The sequence below is a fragment of the Hemiscyllium ocellatum genome, chromosome 11 (assembly GCF_020745735.1).
Source record: "Hemiscyllium ocellatum isolate sHemOce1 chromosome 11, sHemOce1.pat.X.cur, whole genome shotgun sequence".
Lineage (NCBI taxonomy): Eukaryota > Metazoa > Chordata > Chondrichthyes > Orectolobiformes > Hemiscylliidae > Hemiscyllium > Hemiscyllium ocellatum.
Window position 1 is genome coordinate 38615618 of NC_083411.1, and position 16670 is coordinate 38632287.

The 16670-nt window shown below is 38.6% G+C and overlaps 1 protein-coding gene across 1 annotated transcript; it reads left to right on the plus strand.

The window, feature by feature from the left end:
* Window positions 1–4625: 4625 nt before the first annotated feature.
* Window positions 4626–5447, plus strand: LOC132820309 (uncharacterized protein C21orf140 homolog). Its single transcript, XM_060832334.1, has one exon. The coding sequence runs from the start codon at window positions 4626–4628 to the stop codon at window positions 5445–5447; it is 822 nt and encodes a 273-aa protein (XP_060688317.1).
* The last annotated feature ends 11223 nt before the right edge of the window (window positions 5448–16670 follow it).

The window sequence follows — 16670 nt, forward strand, 5'->3', positions numbered from 1 at the left end:
TGTGGGTTCATGAGGGATACAGCAGACATGAAATGGAAATAGGAAAGTCTAGTATAATGAAACAAAGTCATGTTAAAAAGATTATATAAAACAAACACAGAATGATGGTTCATTTCTCGAAAGCTAACATAGAAAAGTAGAAAACCTCTATAGAATATTGGTTAGACCATGAGTTTGTAACTATTTCCGGTCTCGATATTAGTATGTAGAGACCTTGGAGATTTAATGATTTAATGATTTATGAGAATGACATCAGAATAGACTTAATATTAATGGTTGAACAGACTGGGGCCTTTTTCTGTCGAAGTAAGAAAACTGAGTGATAAGCTGATTATGGCTGATACGCACGCATCAAATACATTGAACATAACATAAGAACTAGGAGCAGGAGTAGGGCATCTGGTCTTTCGAGCCTGCTCTGCCATTCAATAAAATCATGGCTGATCTGTTTGTGGACTCAGCTCCACTTATTCGCTTATCCACTTACTCCACTTTAAGATTCTGCAAGGGTTTGAGAGATTTGAAGTAGAGAAGATATTTCCACTTGTGGATAAGATCAGAACTAGGTGCCATAAGTATATGATAGTCAATGAAACGATTCAGGAAATCTTGTGGTGCAATGGGTAGCACCTCTGCATCTAAACCAGAAGCTCTGGCTTTAAGTCCAAGTTCAGGCCTTGTTGACCATGGAAGGAGAATCCATGGCATTTCTGAACAGAGATAGTTAACTTGCTATTTCTTCCAACATATTCATGGCAGGCTGTAAGAATGGGAGAGATTTATGGTCTGCCATGCCTGATGCAAAATGATGCGATTCAGGCAATAAACATTTATCTCACTCTGAAATTGGAGATGACCAGGGTTTCCTGTGGACTGTGGCTAATTACAGACTGTCTGGCATATAATTCAAACAGGAATTCAAGAGAAACATTTTTATTCAGACAATGGTTAGAATGTGAAACTCATCACCTTATGCAATGAATGGGGAAAATATTATAAATGCATTTAAGGGGATGTCATATAAACACACAACAAAGAAAGAATAGGAAACATTCTGATGGGGTTAGATGACTATAGAAAATAAATACCAACATAGTCTTCTTGGGATAAATGTCCTGCTCCTGTTCTGTAAATGCTATATATTTCTAAGATGGACTCCAGCATCTTAAAGAAAGAGAATTTTTACTGTTACCAAGGATGCAAATTATTCTAATAGAGGTCTCCTGGCCCAACTGTCAACTTATCTTCCCCTACCATGAAATATCAACAGAACCATGCTGATGATGTGACGTAAAAGCAGGAAGTGCTGGAAAAACTCAACAGATCTGGACACATCTGGGGAGCCAGAAGAAGAGATAACATTTCAAGTCCATGAAGAGTTCCACAGAAGTGACATATTGGACTTAAAGTGTGAAGCCTGTTTCTCTCTCCATTGGTGCTGCCTGACCTGCTGAGCTTGTCTCGCACTTCCTGCTTTTCTTTCAGATTTTCGATGAGGCGGCAGTTCTATAGCAGCATTTCTGGGGCAATATGAGACAGGTGACTACTTGGAAGACAGTATCAGTTTGTTAATAGTTCAATATGCACCCTTAGTTTCAGCCTGCTTTTCTCTTCTCCTTAAGGTACTATATTCTATTTTACTTTGCCAACTTTTCCTGTTTCCATTTTATATCTGCAATGTACTTGTACCATTCAAGATATTCACAAGTTCTCTGTTTTACATGTATGTTTATTTTTGTGCTTTGCACATTTGTTTATTGTTCATATTATTGAAGCTTTTTAAAGAAATCCTGTCTTCTACTCAAACAGCTTATCTATTTCTGGCCTTCCTTTGGTTTTGCCTTTTCTCAACACTTTCCTTGACAATAGAAATGTAAAATTGTCTTTTCCCTCAGGTTTCGAATTGACCTGATGGATTGTTTCCAACATTTTGTTTCTGATTTCCAGCAATGTGTTATCTACTTTTGGTTTATAACTAACAAACAGCTTTTTAAATTATGAGTTTTTAACATATTGTTATCAAATTGTCTACTGTCTAGGTATGGGACAGAGGTTTGTCTGACAAATGATAGCCATGACTTGTTTTTAAGGCACATGTAATTGATTAATTGCTTGTATTGCTACCAGGATTCTTTAATCAACTGTATTATACTTTATAATTTTATAGAGAGCAGCCTGAAATTAACACCTTAATAAAACAGAAGATTTTAAATAAAACATTTAGTTTTAATTTCAGCAATGTGTGATTGCATTTTTTACTATCAGCATAATTAATTGCAGTATTCATGCCATCAATAACTTTTCTGCCTGAATGTTGGACTGAGATGATTAAATATTTGACATAAAATTTGCTGCCGATTGGAATTTTTCAGTACTGAGTAGTGTATCATAGTTTAATAAAAATTGAACAAAGTGATGAATGTGTTGGAATTTTGCCTCTTAACCTTTGGAGTGGATGGTAATATATGGTCTAATTTGGCAATAGTGATGGTGAAACCATTAATATTCATTGTTACCACCACAAAAACTGACAGCAATTCCTGAATCACATATGCATATGTTAACCTGGAATTCCAGCAGTTGTTGTCAGTGATTCTATACTGCTCCAGAAGATGTGCAGCTGAGTGCTGAGGCATTACATCTCTCCATACAGCATTCATGTAAATCGTTAGAATTATCAAACATTTGCACTTATATGCCGTTAATATTGCTATAAAAGTTCCTGAAAATGCTACAATTTGTTGAAGTAGATGTAACTAGTAATATACTTATGACCACCCTCACTGGCACTGAAGAATTAATTTTATAATTGTGGAATGATAAATTTCTCTGTAATGGTTTTAAAAACCCCTTATTCTTTAAAATTTCATTTTAAAAATTCACCTTTATTTGAACTCCTTGTCATTTATTTTTGCTGTCTGAAAATTAAAAGTGAATTATTTTAACTGCTTTTAATTTCCTCATTTATAGTATGTGACTACTTCAGTATGATTGGCTGTCTATCACCTTTCTGACATCACTGCTGTCATTCACCAACTCGTTTTGTGTTAGATTTAAACGATGCTCCACAAATGAAAAATCATCCCACAGAGATTGTTGAATCTTTGATGCCAGCTTTCTTTAAGACAAATGAGGAACATTTAATACCTAACTGCTGACTACAAAATGTGTTTAAAATATTTTGTGATGTAATCAAAATCATGTCACATAAAACTACATGTGAAAGTTCAGTGTTTCAGGCAGTATGAGAATAGCTAACATTAAGCCAGAAAAATTTTGTTAACTTTTGTGTGCTTTTTTTAATGTTTCCATAAGTATCTTGAAAGATACCTGAAAAACCTCTTTATTAGAGAGACTTCCAGAATCCCTGGGAAAGATAAAAGGAACCTGTTAGAAATTTTCAGTTGTTGGCATTCTTCTCAATGTTTGAAAAATGACACTGATATAGGCGAATATATGCTCTTAGCAAGTTTTGAGAAGATTTGTAGCTCAGGTTGAGGTTTTGGATGTAGATTTGCTCGCTGAACTGAAAGGTTCATTGGAGAAACCCAAACGTATAAATATAAAGCAGGAATTTTCAGCATTGTTTCGCATGAGGTTCACTGAAGATGTTACCTAGCAAGGTAACAAAACATCTGGGAAATGAACCTTTCAGCTCAGCGAGCAAACCTACATCCAGAATATATGCTGTACTCATTTTCCTTTGAAAACTGTAATTCACATTCCATAAAAGCTGTATGTTCAGTTTGCATATCTGAAAGACCTCCAGTTTGTTTTGTGGACACACCTTTTAAGGTATTACCAGAATTTGATTTCAAGCAAGCAATTACGTTCCTAACAAACTTCTAGTTGCTGTTTGCCTTTTTTCAGTTGAAAATCAGGCAGCCAACAATTAAAAATATTTTCCTTCCAAACCCCTATGCATTCTGTACCCTGCCATGAATATCTTCCAAAGTTTATTTTATCTGCTGAAGGAGGACAATTAACAAGAATGAAACCTTTTTTTTCATACTTAAATGGAATTGGCTAATACTATCAATCTATTTTTACACTATCTAATTTCCAGATGACATTTAAGAGAAATTGGAAATTTATCACTTATTTTGTTCTTTTTTTAACAGTTTTCAATGCTATTCAGAACTGGTCTTCCATAAGTAATGCATTTTTAATTCTGAACATTGTCACATAGCTCAACCAATTCATTTGAGTCTTTTGTATTTTGGGGTCACAAAATATGACACAGTCAGCTATTGGGATATTACTATTATATATTATATAATCACATATATTAATCACATATTTACTTCCCTTTTCCAATTTTTTTTTTCTTCCTTTACATTGCACATTTCTGGTGAGAGGTTGGGCTAATGATATGCCCCAGTTATCAAGCTGAGGTTAGGAGGTGGATATGTGACAGATTTTTTGATTTCCCCTCCTGTTGCAAAATGATGTTCAGTCATTACTGTCTATTGCGATGTCATGCCAATGTCATCTCGTGCATTATGTTGTCATAAGCAATCCCCTCCATCCACTATAATGAGAAATAAAATTACTCCATCTTTTGAGTTATGGTAGCTTTTCCCTCAATTAGTCAATCATAAAAGAACTATCCTGCATGGAACAAAATGCCAAATTTCACTAAATTACTTCTAAGATCTAAGATGTACTCAAATGAACTTAGTAGCTTACGGAGACATCAATGTCTGCAATACTTGAAGACATTGAGAAATTTTCAAAATGACGGACTTTACACTGTTTATTTGGGTGAAACACATGTTTCTGAAAATCTGATAACAGGTGACATCTTCTGCAGTATAGTCAAATCCAAGTCCCCATCAGAAGGATTGACACTGATCCATGCTGGGGGAGTTAGAGGATGGGTTCCTTGGCAATACAGAGTCTTCTTCCAATCAAGAGAACAGTGGACATCTCCAAAGACTATAGGTATTAAAGAAGAGATTTTCAAAGAATTATGCCAAGTGCTCAGCAAGTCCTATGGAAAATGCACAGTGGTGATCAAACCAAAACAAAGTGTTATTTCTTCAGGATTGAAGCACTATACAGATGACTCATCAGAAATTCTACCACAGAAAACAGATGTCATCCAGAATGTACCATTACAGACTTCATCAACTATTCAAATAGATAATATTTCTTGCTGTCCTAAAATTGCTCAAAATTATGGCCATGAGCTTTTGTACTTTCCTCCCAGTTACCCTCACCTTAGTCCTTTAGAATCAGCATGGTCTTCACTCAAATGGGCTGTAATCAACAACAGGAAAGATTATACTGCTACAGCTTTTCCAAATATAAGTGACTACCAGTGTATCCACTTAAAAGCTCTGATTGAAAATGCCATTGAAGGAGTAACACCATACAAGTGGAAAGCAGCTTTTAGTAGAGTCAAGAAGTGGGAAAATCGTTATATTTACAGCCAAGTCTCGTAATATCACTCTCATTTGAGAGATGGTAATAAATATAAATGAAACACTTGAAGCTGTTATTTTTAACTGCTTTAGAAAGGTTTTAAGAAAAATATATCTTCATTTTTAAAATTCACTGATATTTTTAACTCTCCCCATTTAAAAATGGTAGAGCTCATAACAGCATTAAGGATTCCATAACTGAAGATAAATGTTTTGTAGGATACTACACAGAATCTTCTTAACCAATTAATTTTCTAAGTTTCTCCCTACTCAAGCTCCGATTTTTCATTCTGAGCTGTGTCCCTTTTTGTACAATCCATAGGATCTCACTAAGACTCAGTCATGTTGACTTCCATCAGTCTCAGCCTATCCTCATTGACCATTATTGTTTCACCCTCTATCTCGACTTAGAAGTGAAAAGCAAAATCTTCCTATCCCATGAACAATTTGGGCATTGAAGAGTCAATTGGGAAAACAAGGCAAAATTGGCAGAAATGTCATTCGCCAGGTTGAGAATAAAACTTTGAATTCTCCAACCAGGTTTTGAATGGTGAGGCATTAACACATTGTCACCCGTGATTCATGCTCAAATGGTCTAGCAGAACATATGGTACCTAGCCGGCTCATTAAGTATCAAGCTGCAAAACCAGACATACTCATTGCATTGCTGCATTTTCCATGAAAAGCCAATGGAGAAAGAATTACCATCCCTAGTGCAACTTATGCTTGGAAGGCAAGTGTAAGTGATATGCCTAGCAATCAACTGGAGAACTATTTTTAAACACAGAATGTTCTTCTTCAACGCCAGCATTGAGCGAAAGAAATGCACGACTGGTGAGTATGTAGAGAACTATCACAATTATACAGCAGACCAGCATCAGTGTGAATCAGAAGTCCTGTTGCAAATACCTTGGCGTGAGCAAAGACTTCTCAGATATACAATCGGCTCAGGCCATATGAAGTCATTACCAACTTTGGTGCTACCTTGCAAGGGAACAGAAGCCAGCTCCAACCGATGTATAATGCGCCAATTGTGATTTTGGGGAGTAAGGATGAAACCTCCATTGACAATGTTTGTGTAAAGAAGCTGAGTCAGAGCAGCCAGTGGCTGGACAATCAAGTTTTCAGCCAGGACTGATACAGCATAACATACACCTCTCCAGATGGATTTACAACCACCAGATCAAGATGAGTTCAAACCTCTAAAACACTATATTGAAGTTTGAATATTAATCTTATTAACTGTTGAATTGATAGCACATGCCTATGTTAAATGATGTATATCTGTTTCAGATTTCTTTTTTATGGAAAAAGGTAGATGTTGTGGTTTGTCTTGTAGCCGATATGTAGTCCAACTTTAAGGCACATGCTCATGATATTATGCCTATATCATGACATGTAACCTAATGATATTAATTTCTCAGTGTCCATCTTACTGACCAGTGTTCACTTGCAACATGAAAAGTTAAGCAAAACATGTTCCTGTCCATCTGAATTGTTTAGCTTGAGCCTAGACATGTAAGTGTGTGTGATTCTAATACACCTGTACTTATTAGATTAGATTCCCTACAGTATGGAAACAGGCCCTTAAGCCCTATAAGTCCACACCGACCCTCTGAAGAGTAACCCACCCAGACCCATTCCCCTACACTATATTTACCCTATATGGACAACTTAGCATAGCCAATTCACCTAATTTGCACATTTTTGGATTGTGTGAAGACACCGGAGCATACGGACAAAACCCATGCAGACACAGGGAGAATGTGCAAACTCCACACAGACAGTCGCCCAAGGCAGGAATCAAACCCAGGTCCCTGGTGCTATGAGACAGCAGTGCTAACCGCTGAGCCACCATGCTGCCCATATTTTATTAAATGTTCATTGAATTTTTTTGTACTATGTGACCATATAGATTCATATTTATTTTATGGGAGAAGGCATAAATATCTCAGCATGACAATGGCAGATCATCAGTTTATCTTGCCATCTCACATCACCTATACATATTTCAATTTAAAAAATGCTATACAGATTTTGTCATATATGATTTATGACAATAGGAAGTTAATAAAAATCTGTTAATGTTGATTGGACCATTTTATAAATAAAACTATTCCAGTAATCTGTTATTTTCATTCAAATTAAAGTTCTTAATTCAAGCATCAATTCGAATATATTTTCTAATCCATTGCCAGTACCTTTAACTAGTACTGATTATACCATTGCAGACAGTTAGATTCATCTGTGTACATTACACTTATTTCATCAAAGAAATTCCTCGGCAGAAGTACTATGTTTTCAAGACCATTTTTTCTTTTCTCATTCACAGAATGTAGATGCCACTGGCTAGGCCAACATTTATTGCTTCTCCTAATTGCTTAGAGGACAGTTCAGTGTAAAGGACAGTCCGATGGGTCTGAAGTCACATGTAGGCCAGACCGGGTAGGGATGGCAGATTTTTTTTCCTAAAAGACATTGGTGAATTAAATGGGATTTTACAATTGTTATGCTTGCGTGGTTGTCATTGTGCTAATTTATTTATCGAGATTTAAAAATTGAGATCAAATTTCAGCATCTGTTCTAGTGGTACTCAGACCCCCATGTCCTCAGAACATTAGTTAGGGTTCTGGATCACTAGAAAAGGGACATTACCACCACTTCTAATTGTGAATAATATCAGTGCATGCTCAATACCTTCCTAAGTAATGGTTACCTTTCTAATCTATGGCAGTTAGACAGCTAGCCACAGAACATCTATTTGACTTATCCAAACATTTTAAAGTTAGATAATTCTGATCAGTTTCCAGCTTTCACTATGTTTCTAGAAGACTCTCAAATCCCCAATGGAATTAGTTAGTGGCTAGTTATACCCTGACGTCTTGCATGCTCAGGGTTGAGAGTATGTTGCTGGAAAAGCACAGCAGATCAGGCAGTGTCCGAGGAGCAGGAAAATCGATGTTTCAGGCTGGAGCCATTCCTGATGAAGGGGTCCGGCCTGGAACGTCGATTTTCCTGCTCCTCGGATGATGCCTTACCTGCTGTGCTTTTCCAGCAACACGCTCTCACATCTGATCTCCAGCATCTGCAGACCTCACTATCTCCTATTGCATGATCACTCTTATCCAGCAACAGTGGTGGAACTTTAACTGCTAAAGAGCAGTCATGGAAGGAAGTAGTGAAATGCAGCTGAAGGCAGATCTGTCAAAGCCCTGGAAAGTGGTATCAGGCTTGGAATCCAACAAAAACCCTCCTTCTAAACTTAGCTTGGAAGAGCTTGAAGGGCAGTGGATAAGCCGTGAAACTGTCAGGTAAATAATTAAGATATTTAATATCCCAGTTAAATTAAAATTTAGATCAGTACTTTTCCCTTAGCAGCTGGTGTAATGATTGTCTAGCAGCTTTTGTAATGTCGGAAGTCACACAATATAAGAAACTGGGTGTGGATATAGATTTTAAATACACTGCAAGATATTTATTGCAGCTATTGTGTATCAACATTACATTCCTCAGTCACAAAAGTGTCTTGGTTAATATGAAGCAGCCAAATTTCAACAGAGGAGCATACTTTCAGCAGTGTGTTATGCTTCAAAGTAAAATGGTACAGAAACTCTTTACCCAAAGATCACAAGGTTCTATACAGTGATGATATCATGAGTATCTTTCTTAAAGGCATCCTGACGCACTGACCATTGGACATAACAACTTGGAGGAGTTGCCTGAGGAGAGAAGATGTGTGAATTTGCGGGTCTACTGTTCCAAGGGGTGCTGAGCAGGAAAATACTGGGTAAGCCAAGCTTGCAACTGGAATGTTTTGTGTCTCTCACTATACTCACTTCACTCTTTGATCTTATTGGATACAATCTCTAGGTTGGAGAGACCATACTTCCAATTACTTCCTTGGCCTTTTCTATCCACACTTACCTTGGTTTGAGAGGCTACCTTCTTTCCCCAATCCTTGATGATCAACTATTTGGTTAGCTCAGTTGGCTGGATGGCTGGTTTGTGATGCAAAGTGGTGCTAATATCATGGATTGAATTCCCACACCAGCTGAGGTTACTATTAAGGACTGTCCTTCTCAATCTCTCCCCTTGCTTGAGGCGTGCTTTTCCTTACGTTAAACCACCAGCAGTAGTCTCACCTAACGAGAGAGCAACCCTATGGTCCAGTAGCATAAGGGCAACTTTACCTTTAGCTCACATGTCTTTAACAGGATAGAATATCAGACCATAACATAGATGAATAAAGTCAATTATCTGATCTTAGTTTATCAACTCAATATGTTTATTGTGTTCTTTCTTTAAGTTGGAGTTAGTCTTATTAAAGTTGTATAACTGGTTCCTTTGCCTGGAAATGTCTGAATGTTATATCAAGATAAACTTTTCATTCTGTTCTTGCTGTCCCCTCCCAAGAATGCCATGTCTTCCTTATCCCTGTGTGCTCTCAGAATCTCAAGCCAAGTTGTGCGCTCCCCCTCTTCTCAAAGGATGATCACAATAAGCAGAGAATCATATTGGTAATGCTCCTGCTCCTTTACGTTTAGACTGACATTGATGGTGGCTTGTTCTTTTAATCAAAAGGTGTTATTATTTGTCTTGGATTTCATTTTTGAAATGAATTATATTGCATTATGTAAAGTGAGAACTTTTTCAATTGCATGTATAAATGAGCAAACAGGGCAATTGTTAACCCTCAGAAAATATGGAGAGAAATGTATACTTAGAGGAATCGCAGCTTGACTGTAGGGGGAGATAGAACCTTGCAAAAGATTCAGAAAATATACAATCAAGAAAGTTGGACTCTTTCTACACTCACTGATTAATCACGCTAATGCCGTATCCAGTATGGTAAACAATGTAATGCAAATAATTTCAGACAATGCCAAGTTACTGAAAGACCATGAGTCAGTAGCTACAAACAAAAGAGGGAGGAACCACTGTTGATCATGGGCTGTTCACAGGTTGTAACAAGAAGATAACAGCTTCTGAAACAGCAGGATGCTTTACTGCAGGGTGTTTTCAAAACCGTATCCTTGTCGAGAGGCCTCTGTATTTTTTATAGCCCAACCTGTTGCTCTGAACTTCCCTTCACATCATTAAAATAACAGGATTAAGGGTGAGTCCAAACATCTGTAATTATTTACTGATAGAGATAACATAGCCAACAATTCTGAAAATGGCAGCCTAGGAGTTTATTCAAAAGCTGTTTTACATGGATAACTTGTTTAAAAGAACATACACTTCTTTGATAAGGCAGGGTAGCAATATCAGGGATTCAAACAACCACAAAACCGATTACAGAATTCTGTTAAGCAGGTCCAGGAGATCTGTGGAGAGAGAAGAAAAGCTAATACTTCAAGTCAAGGTGATTTCCGATGAAAAGTCCTTGACATAAAATGTTAATTCTGTTTCTTTCTTCAGGTGTTGCTTCACCTACCAGGAATTTTCAGCATTTCCTACTTTTATACAAGGAATACCTTCCCAGTTGTGCAAAATGCTGTCACAAATCTTTTATCTTTCTGGGAAAGCAAAAGTATTCTCATTCAAAGGGCACCATCACTGTGGCTCAGTGGTTAGCACTGCTGCCTTACAGTGCCAGGGACCCAGGTTCAATTCCAGCCTTGGATGACTGTGTGGAGTTTGTACGTTCTTGCTGTGTCTTACATGGGTTTCCTCCTGGTGCTCCAGTTTCTTCCCACAGTTCAAAGATGTGCCAGTTAGGTGAATTGGTCATGCTAAATTGCCCACACCATTAGCTGCATCAATCAGGGGGAATGGGTCTGTGTGGGTTGCTTTTTGGTGGGTCCGTGTGGCCTGTTTCCATATTATAGGGAATCTAATCTAATCTCAGACGGTGTTGCATTCCTTCTGAGTGACTCTGAAGTGTCATCCTGAATATAATGCTCAGGTTTCTGGAGTGGAGCTTAAACTAAAGCAACTAACATAGTCAAGAGCACTATCAATTGAGCCACATTGATTAATATTGCTACACACTGTTCATGAATACTGTACTGATCTAAGACTTAAGGTACACAGGGACAGCCAAGAATGGGTTAAAGCAGATTTTTTTTATTTCAAAGACAGATTTGTTTTATTTAACAGTGTGTTGCAATAAAGCACAATAACAACAGCCAAAATGCAATCTTGGTGATTGAGCCATTCAAGGTTATGAAGGCAATTAACAAACTACATTGATTTAGTATCTTGATCCCAGCTGACAAAGCTCTGCCAATCAAATCTTCACTATAGTTTGGTTGAAATGTATGGAAACAGAAGTTAAAATAAAGCTCAGAGTGCGAGTCAGGTTATTACTCCAATGTTGGTATGTAATAATTTTACTAAGAAAAGCTGCTGAAATGGATGGTATGCATGGTAATGCTCATACATAACTGGACAACTTAAAGATCTCCTGATAGCTGTGCTCCTGGTAAAATCTTATACAGAATGAGACATACTGAAGGCCAGTAGAGAGGAACTGATTGCTTTTGTTCAAATCTTTGGTTATTCCCAAATAACCTTGGAATACCTATTGACTAAGATGTTTTCCATGCTTATGGGTGCTTCTTTATTGATTTAACTTTCAAAATTGTCATTTAAAACATTTATTGAGATTTGCTTTTACTTTGGTGAGCAACTTATTATTTATTAATATCCATCATCTGGGACTAATGGCTTTCATCTAAACTTCCAAGTGATTTGGGCCTTGCCATCACTCATCAGCCTGCATAAAATAGGACAGAGTTCCAATATGTTCATTTGACTCATTTCAATTTGCCTATGTAGTTAACAAAACAATGTAAATTACTGATGCAATGTTAGAATGCAGCAACCTTAGGTTATCCTTAAAACATTACAGGATAGATCTATGATAACAGATGGGTTTATGGGGCTGAATGACTAAATGTTGAACTGAGGTTCTTTTTCTCACCCTGTTATGTTTTCTGCCATTCCACAGCATTATATCCTTCTATCATAATACTTCATTGAAAATAAAACATATTAGCAGTAAATATTTAAATTATTTCAACTTGCACATTCAAGTAATCGATTACAGTCAGTTGATAACGAGAGTAAATCTAGCAGATGTTTACGTGGGGGAGAGGGGAAGTGGGAACCACTTGTGGGTGATGCTGATTCAATTTAAGATTTTCATGTTGGATCATTTGGATGCATTTCCTGCGGCAGGCTCTGAAGCTAAGGGTTAAATGGCAACCTTCCAACTTCAGAGAAGCACCCGGATACACGGCAAGGTAAGATGCTCTTTCAGCCAGTCCTCCATTATTAAAGAAGTGGGGTTGAAGGAGGTAAGCTGCAGACAAGGCGGGTACCCAGGGTAACTGGAGTGCTGGCACCTCTTCCTTTGGATGTTGGTCTCCAAGCAGTTGGTCTGTCCCCATTGCATAAAGAAAGTGACGGCCAACTTAAAACTTATTTTGGTTTCCTTGAATTATCTTCATCAAGACTCTTAATGAGCCTTCATTTCCTCAGGGGTGTGGATAGCTTCCCTAGAGCCCAGATTCACCTTACCCCAAATGACTGATGACAGGAAGAGTGGGCAGAATCTTCCCAGCCTCTAAACAACATGGGCATTGGTGAGGCAGTTAGGAGAATGGCGAGATCGATACTAGTGACATTTTTGACATCAAGAAAAGAACAATTCTGCAACTGAGTTTTGAACAGGAAGATGAGAATCCGGCTAGTAAGTGATGAGAGGCTTATTTGCATGCCCTTGGTATCTTATGTTGCCTCATTGACACGTATTTTCATATTGTCCCATGGGCTGGAGAGAAACTGGAGATGGCAACAACTCTTGCCATTAAAGTCAGAGTGAGTATCTGACAACTCCAGTTCAGCACTTCTCCTCTGGGGATCCATCTTGGATATCAGTCACCAACATCTCATAACACACTCCATGGGTAGTGACTGTGTGCACCCTCTGACCACAGAGGTTAGCATCAAACAACTACAGTATCCCTGCATCCTCATCGTACATCTCTGACCTACTCACAATACAATCGTGTCCCTCAATGCTGTACTTTAAAGTGTGTTGGTTCCTATTATTGTAATGCTACTGCGAGGACACTTTGCATGTAGGGACAACCACCCATTTGTCTCATGGATTTCACCAGTGTGTGTCTCAGGGCTGTTTACTTGCTGACTTCATATTATTTTGTACCTATTTGGCTATTCGAAGCATCTCTGCCTTGCCTTGCCTTTTTATGCTTTGTTGTATCATTCAGAAGTTACAGGTTCACAATATTTCTGTCTTATCTTGCCTTTCAGCTCAGACAGAAAGCCTGACAGTCTGTCGTGGTTAGCAGTGATCAATCAAAAGGCTGGACATCTTACTGTATGGCACTGTAATACCTCAAAGATGCACCTATACCATGTGCCAGCAGTTTATGTGACAAACACTCTGCATATGCTAAATGGCCATGTCTCAGAGTCTATGGGGAATATTTCTCAGACAAGTCAAAGACCAAAGTCTTCAGTCAGTGCTCCCACTACATTAAGTCAAAGGCATCATCCAGTATCAGCCCAGAGCTTGGACCCGGTTAGTCGCTGCTTGGGTGGTCAGGGTCAGGTGGTCCATATTGCTGCGGTCCTGGGAGGTGGCCATAATCAGTCTTGCAGATCAAGTGCAACCAGTTGGGGAACTGCATAGAGATCAGTCAGGGACTTGATCACTGGGGGATGTCCATCCAAATTGATCAGTAGTGGGATGAGCTATGACCAGTCCTGGGGATCAGCTCAATGAAAGTCAAGATGGGTTATTAGGGGCTGCAGTTGGAGAAGTCAGTTCTGGGGAGCAGAAGCAGCATACTAGGATGCAGACATGACAAGAATTGTGAAGGGGCAGAAACTCAACATGTAAAGGTAGGAGGTGATGGTGCATAGGAGGACATGGGTTACTGCAAAACAGGAGATCATTGACAGTCACGGCCACCTGGCCTTAACAGGGAAATAATGGAGGACAATGGTTGTACTACTAAGTTGTAGGGCTTGGACTCACAGGTAATGTTAGGAGATAAAGTGGTAATTCAAAAAGATTTGTGGGAATATGGAAACTCAGTACTGATGAGTTAACTGAGAATGCCCAGGGAGAAAGGAACATGGAGGTTTCAGGGGGCTTTTGTCTACCAGGCTGAGTATCTGATTTGCTCCACCAACCATGACCTGCATTGCCTTCTGTACCCATGCAGTTCAGGAATGCACACTGGAACTGGAAAATGGCTGCAACTACACCCAGAGTGTGAGCTATGTGTAACTTTTCAAGGGGCAATTTCATTAATCAGGAACTTTCACAGTACAGGCTGGAGTCACCTATAATCATAATATCTTGCATGTGAATGCATGCAATGTCCACCAGTGTGGAACACAAGCAACTGTGACCATATCATTGGTCATTGTAGATCATGGTGAAGCAGAGATAATCACAGATGACTTTAAAAGTGGCCCCTGTGGGCCATAATTCACGAAGACAATCCATGATCTCATAGGCTGCATAGAAAACAAAAAACTGATATCCTCTCACTTTGAACTGCAAGGAATTGCTAACATGCTCTGATACACAAAGCTGTCTTTCATGGCTGATTTAGAATGTGGGGATGGGGAAAGTTCTTAATAATCATGCAATATTTACATGGCTTGTGATGCATTCATCAGAATAAGATGCCCATATCAAAGGTCCGTGTAAAGTCATTCGATGGTTCTTCTTGTCTGACACCTCTTTGTTCCACTGTGCAGAGGATTATACCTTTTCAAATGAAATGTGTGCTGACTGCAAGTATTATTAAGGACCTGTTCTGTTTCTGATGTTCCCCACATCGGTTCATTGGGAGTATGCACAATGGATTCTGCTACAATTGAGATTATCATTGCTGTTGCTGTTTTTGTGATGCAATGAAGGCACAGAAAAATGGAAAACGAACAGATACATCAGCGAGTCCATGATCAACAGCAACCTCCAATAGCTGCTGAACAGCCTCCGCATGGAGAAGTCACAACCAAACAATTGTCAGGATGTGAAGGAGACACAGGGGGCCCAGAATACTTAATGCCATTTCCTTCAGATGAGGGGGCCATTGTTGTCATACACTGAGGATATCCCAGGACACTGTCACAGAATGATGCTAACTGCTGAAGTGGGAGATGTGACATGAAGGGATGGGTGAACATTCTGTTCTGGGAGCCATCAAGGTGACAGTTGTACGAAATATTTGTGAAATATTTCCAATGATCCAGTAGGATTTCTCAATCTTCAACTCATAAATGTATCAAGTCTATTATTGTTCAATTTGTGCCAGATCACACCACTTCATCCTGTTACCCTGTGATGAGGTCAATGCTACAACCTGGACAGTAGACTTTGCCAACATAGCTGACGTCCTGAGGGTGCAGGGTATTGTAGACTGTGTACACATCACACTGAGAGGGTCATATCATAATACAGCAGACTTCCTCTGTAGAAAAGGATCCCATCTGTGATCATTGGCACCATCCCTTATAAATTTACACCAGGTATCCTGGAATCTTCCATGATATCTAGACCCTTGAGAATTCTCATGTTCTTAGTTTGTTTCAAGGGCCAGATGCTTTACAAGGATGGTTATTGGGAGACAGGTCTACCATGAAAACTGATTATGCAAAAGCCTGACTGAGGCTAATTGTAATATTGCCCATTTTTTCACCAGAGCCATGACGGAGCAGATGATATGCCTCCTGGAGATGAGCTTATGATGCTAGATTTATAGTCTTCAGGCAGAATGCACTGTGTAATCCTCACATGATGGGCTAGCACAACTAGAGCAAGTAAAGAGGGGATGTGATGGACATGGAAGAGCTGAAAGAGCAGAAGCAGGCCTCTCCAAGAAAGTTGTGAACATTGAGCAGGACAAACATCACGTGATAGAATACTGCAGCATTAGGCACAACAGCCAGGCAGGATTTAAATAAAATCTGCTTCCATCTGATATGAATTGGGTGAAGTAATTCTTTAGTGACTATATGTTTGTTGCAAGCAGCCTCTCTTTGTTCTCAAAAGTAAATTCAACTTTTCTATTGTTTTTCTTTGCTTTTCCTGTTGTCCAAATAAAAGTTATGTTTTCAACTAATGATGGCTTGTCAAGATGTCATGTTTGCCCACAATGTTAAACAAACAGCAATTGTCTCTTAGATGTTCAGACAGACCGATCCTGTCAAACTATTCAGAAGGTAGCTTAGACAGTAAATTTTTCTTATTTT

What these genes read in the sequence shown, in the direction of transcription:
- LOC132820309 (XM_060832334.1), top strand. Translation starts at nt 4,626, where the DNA reads ATGCCAAATTTCACTAAATTACTTCTAAGATCTAAGATGTACTCAAAT.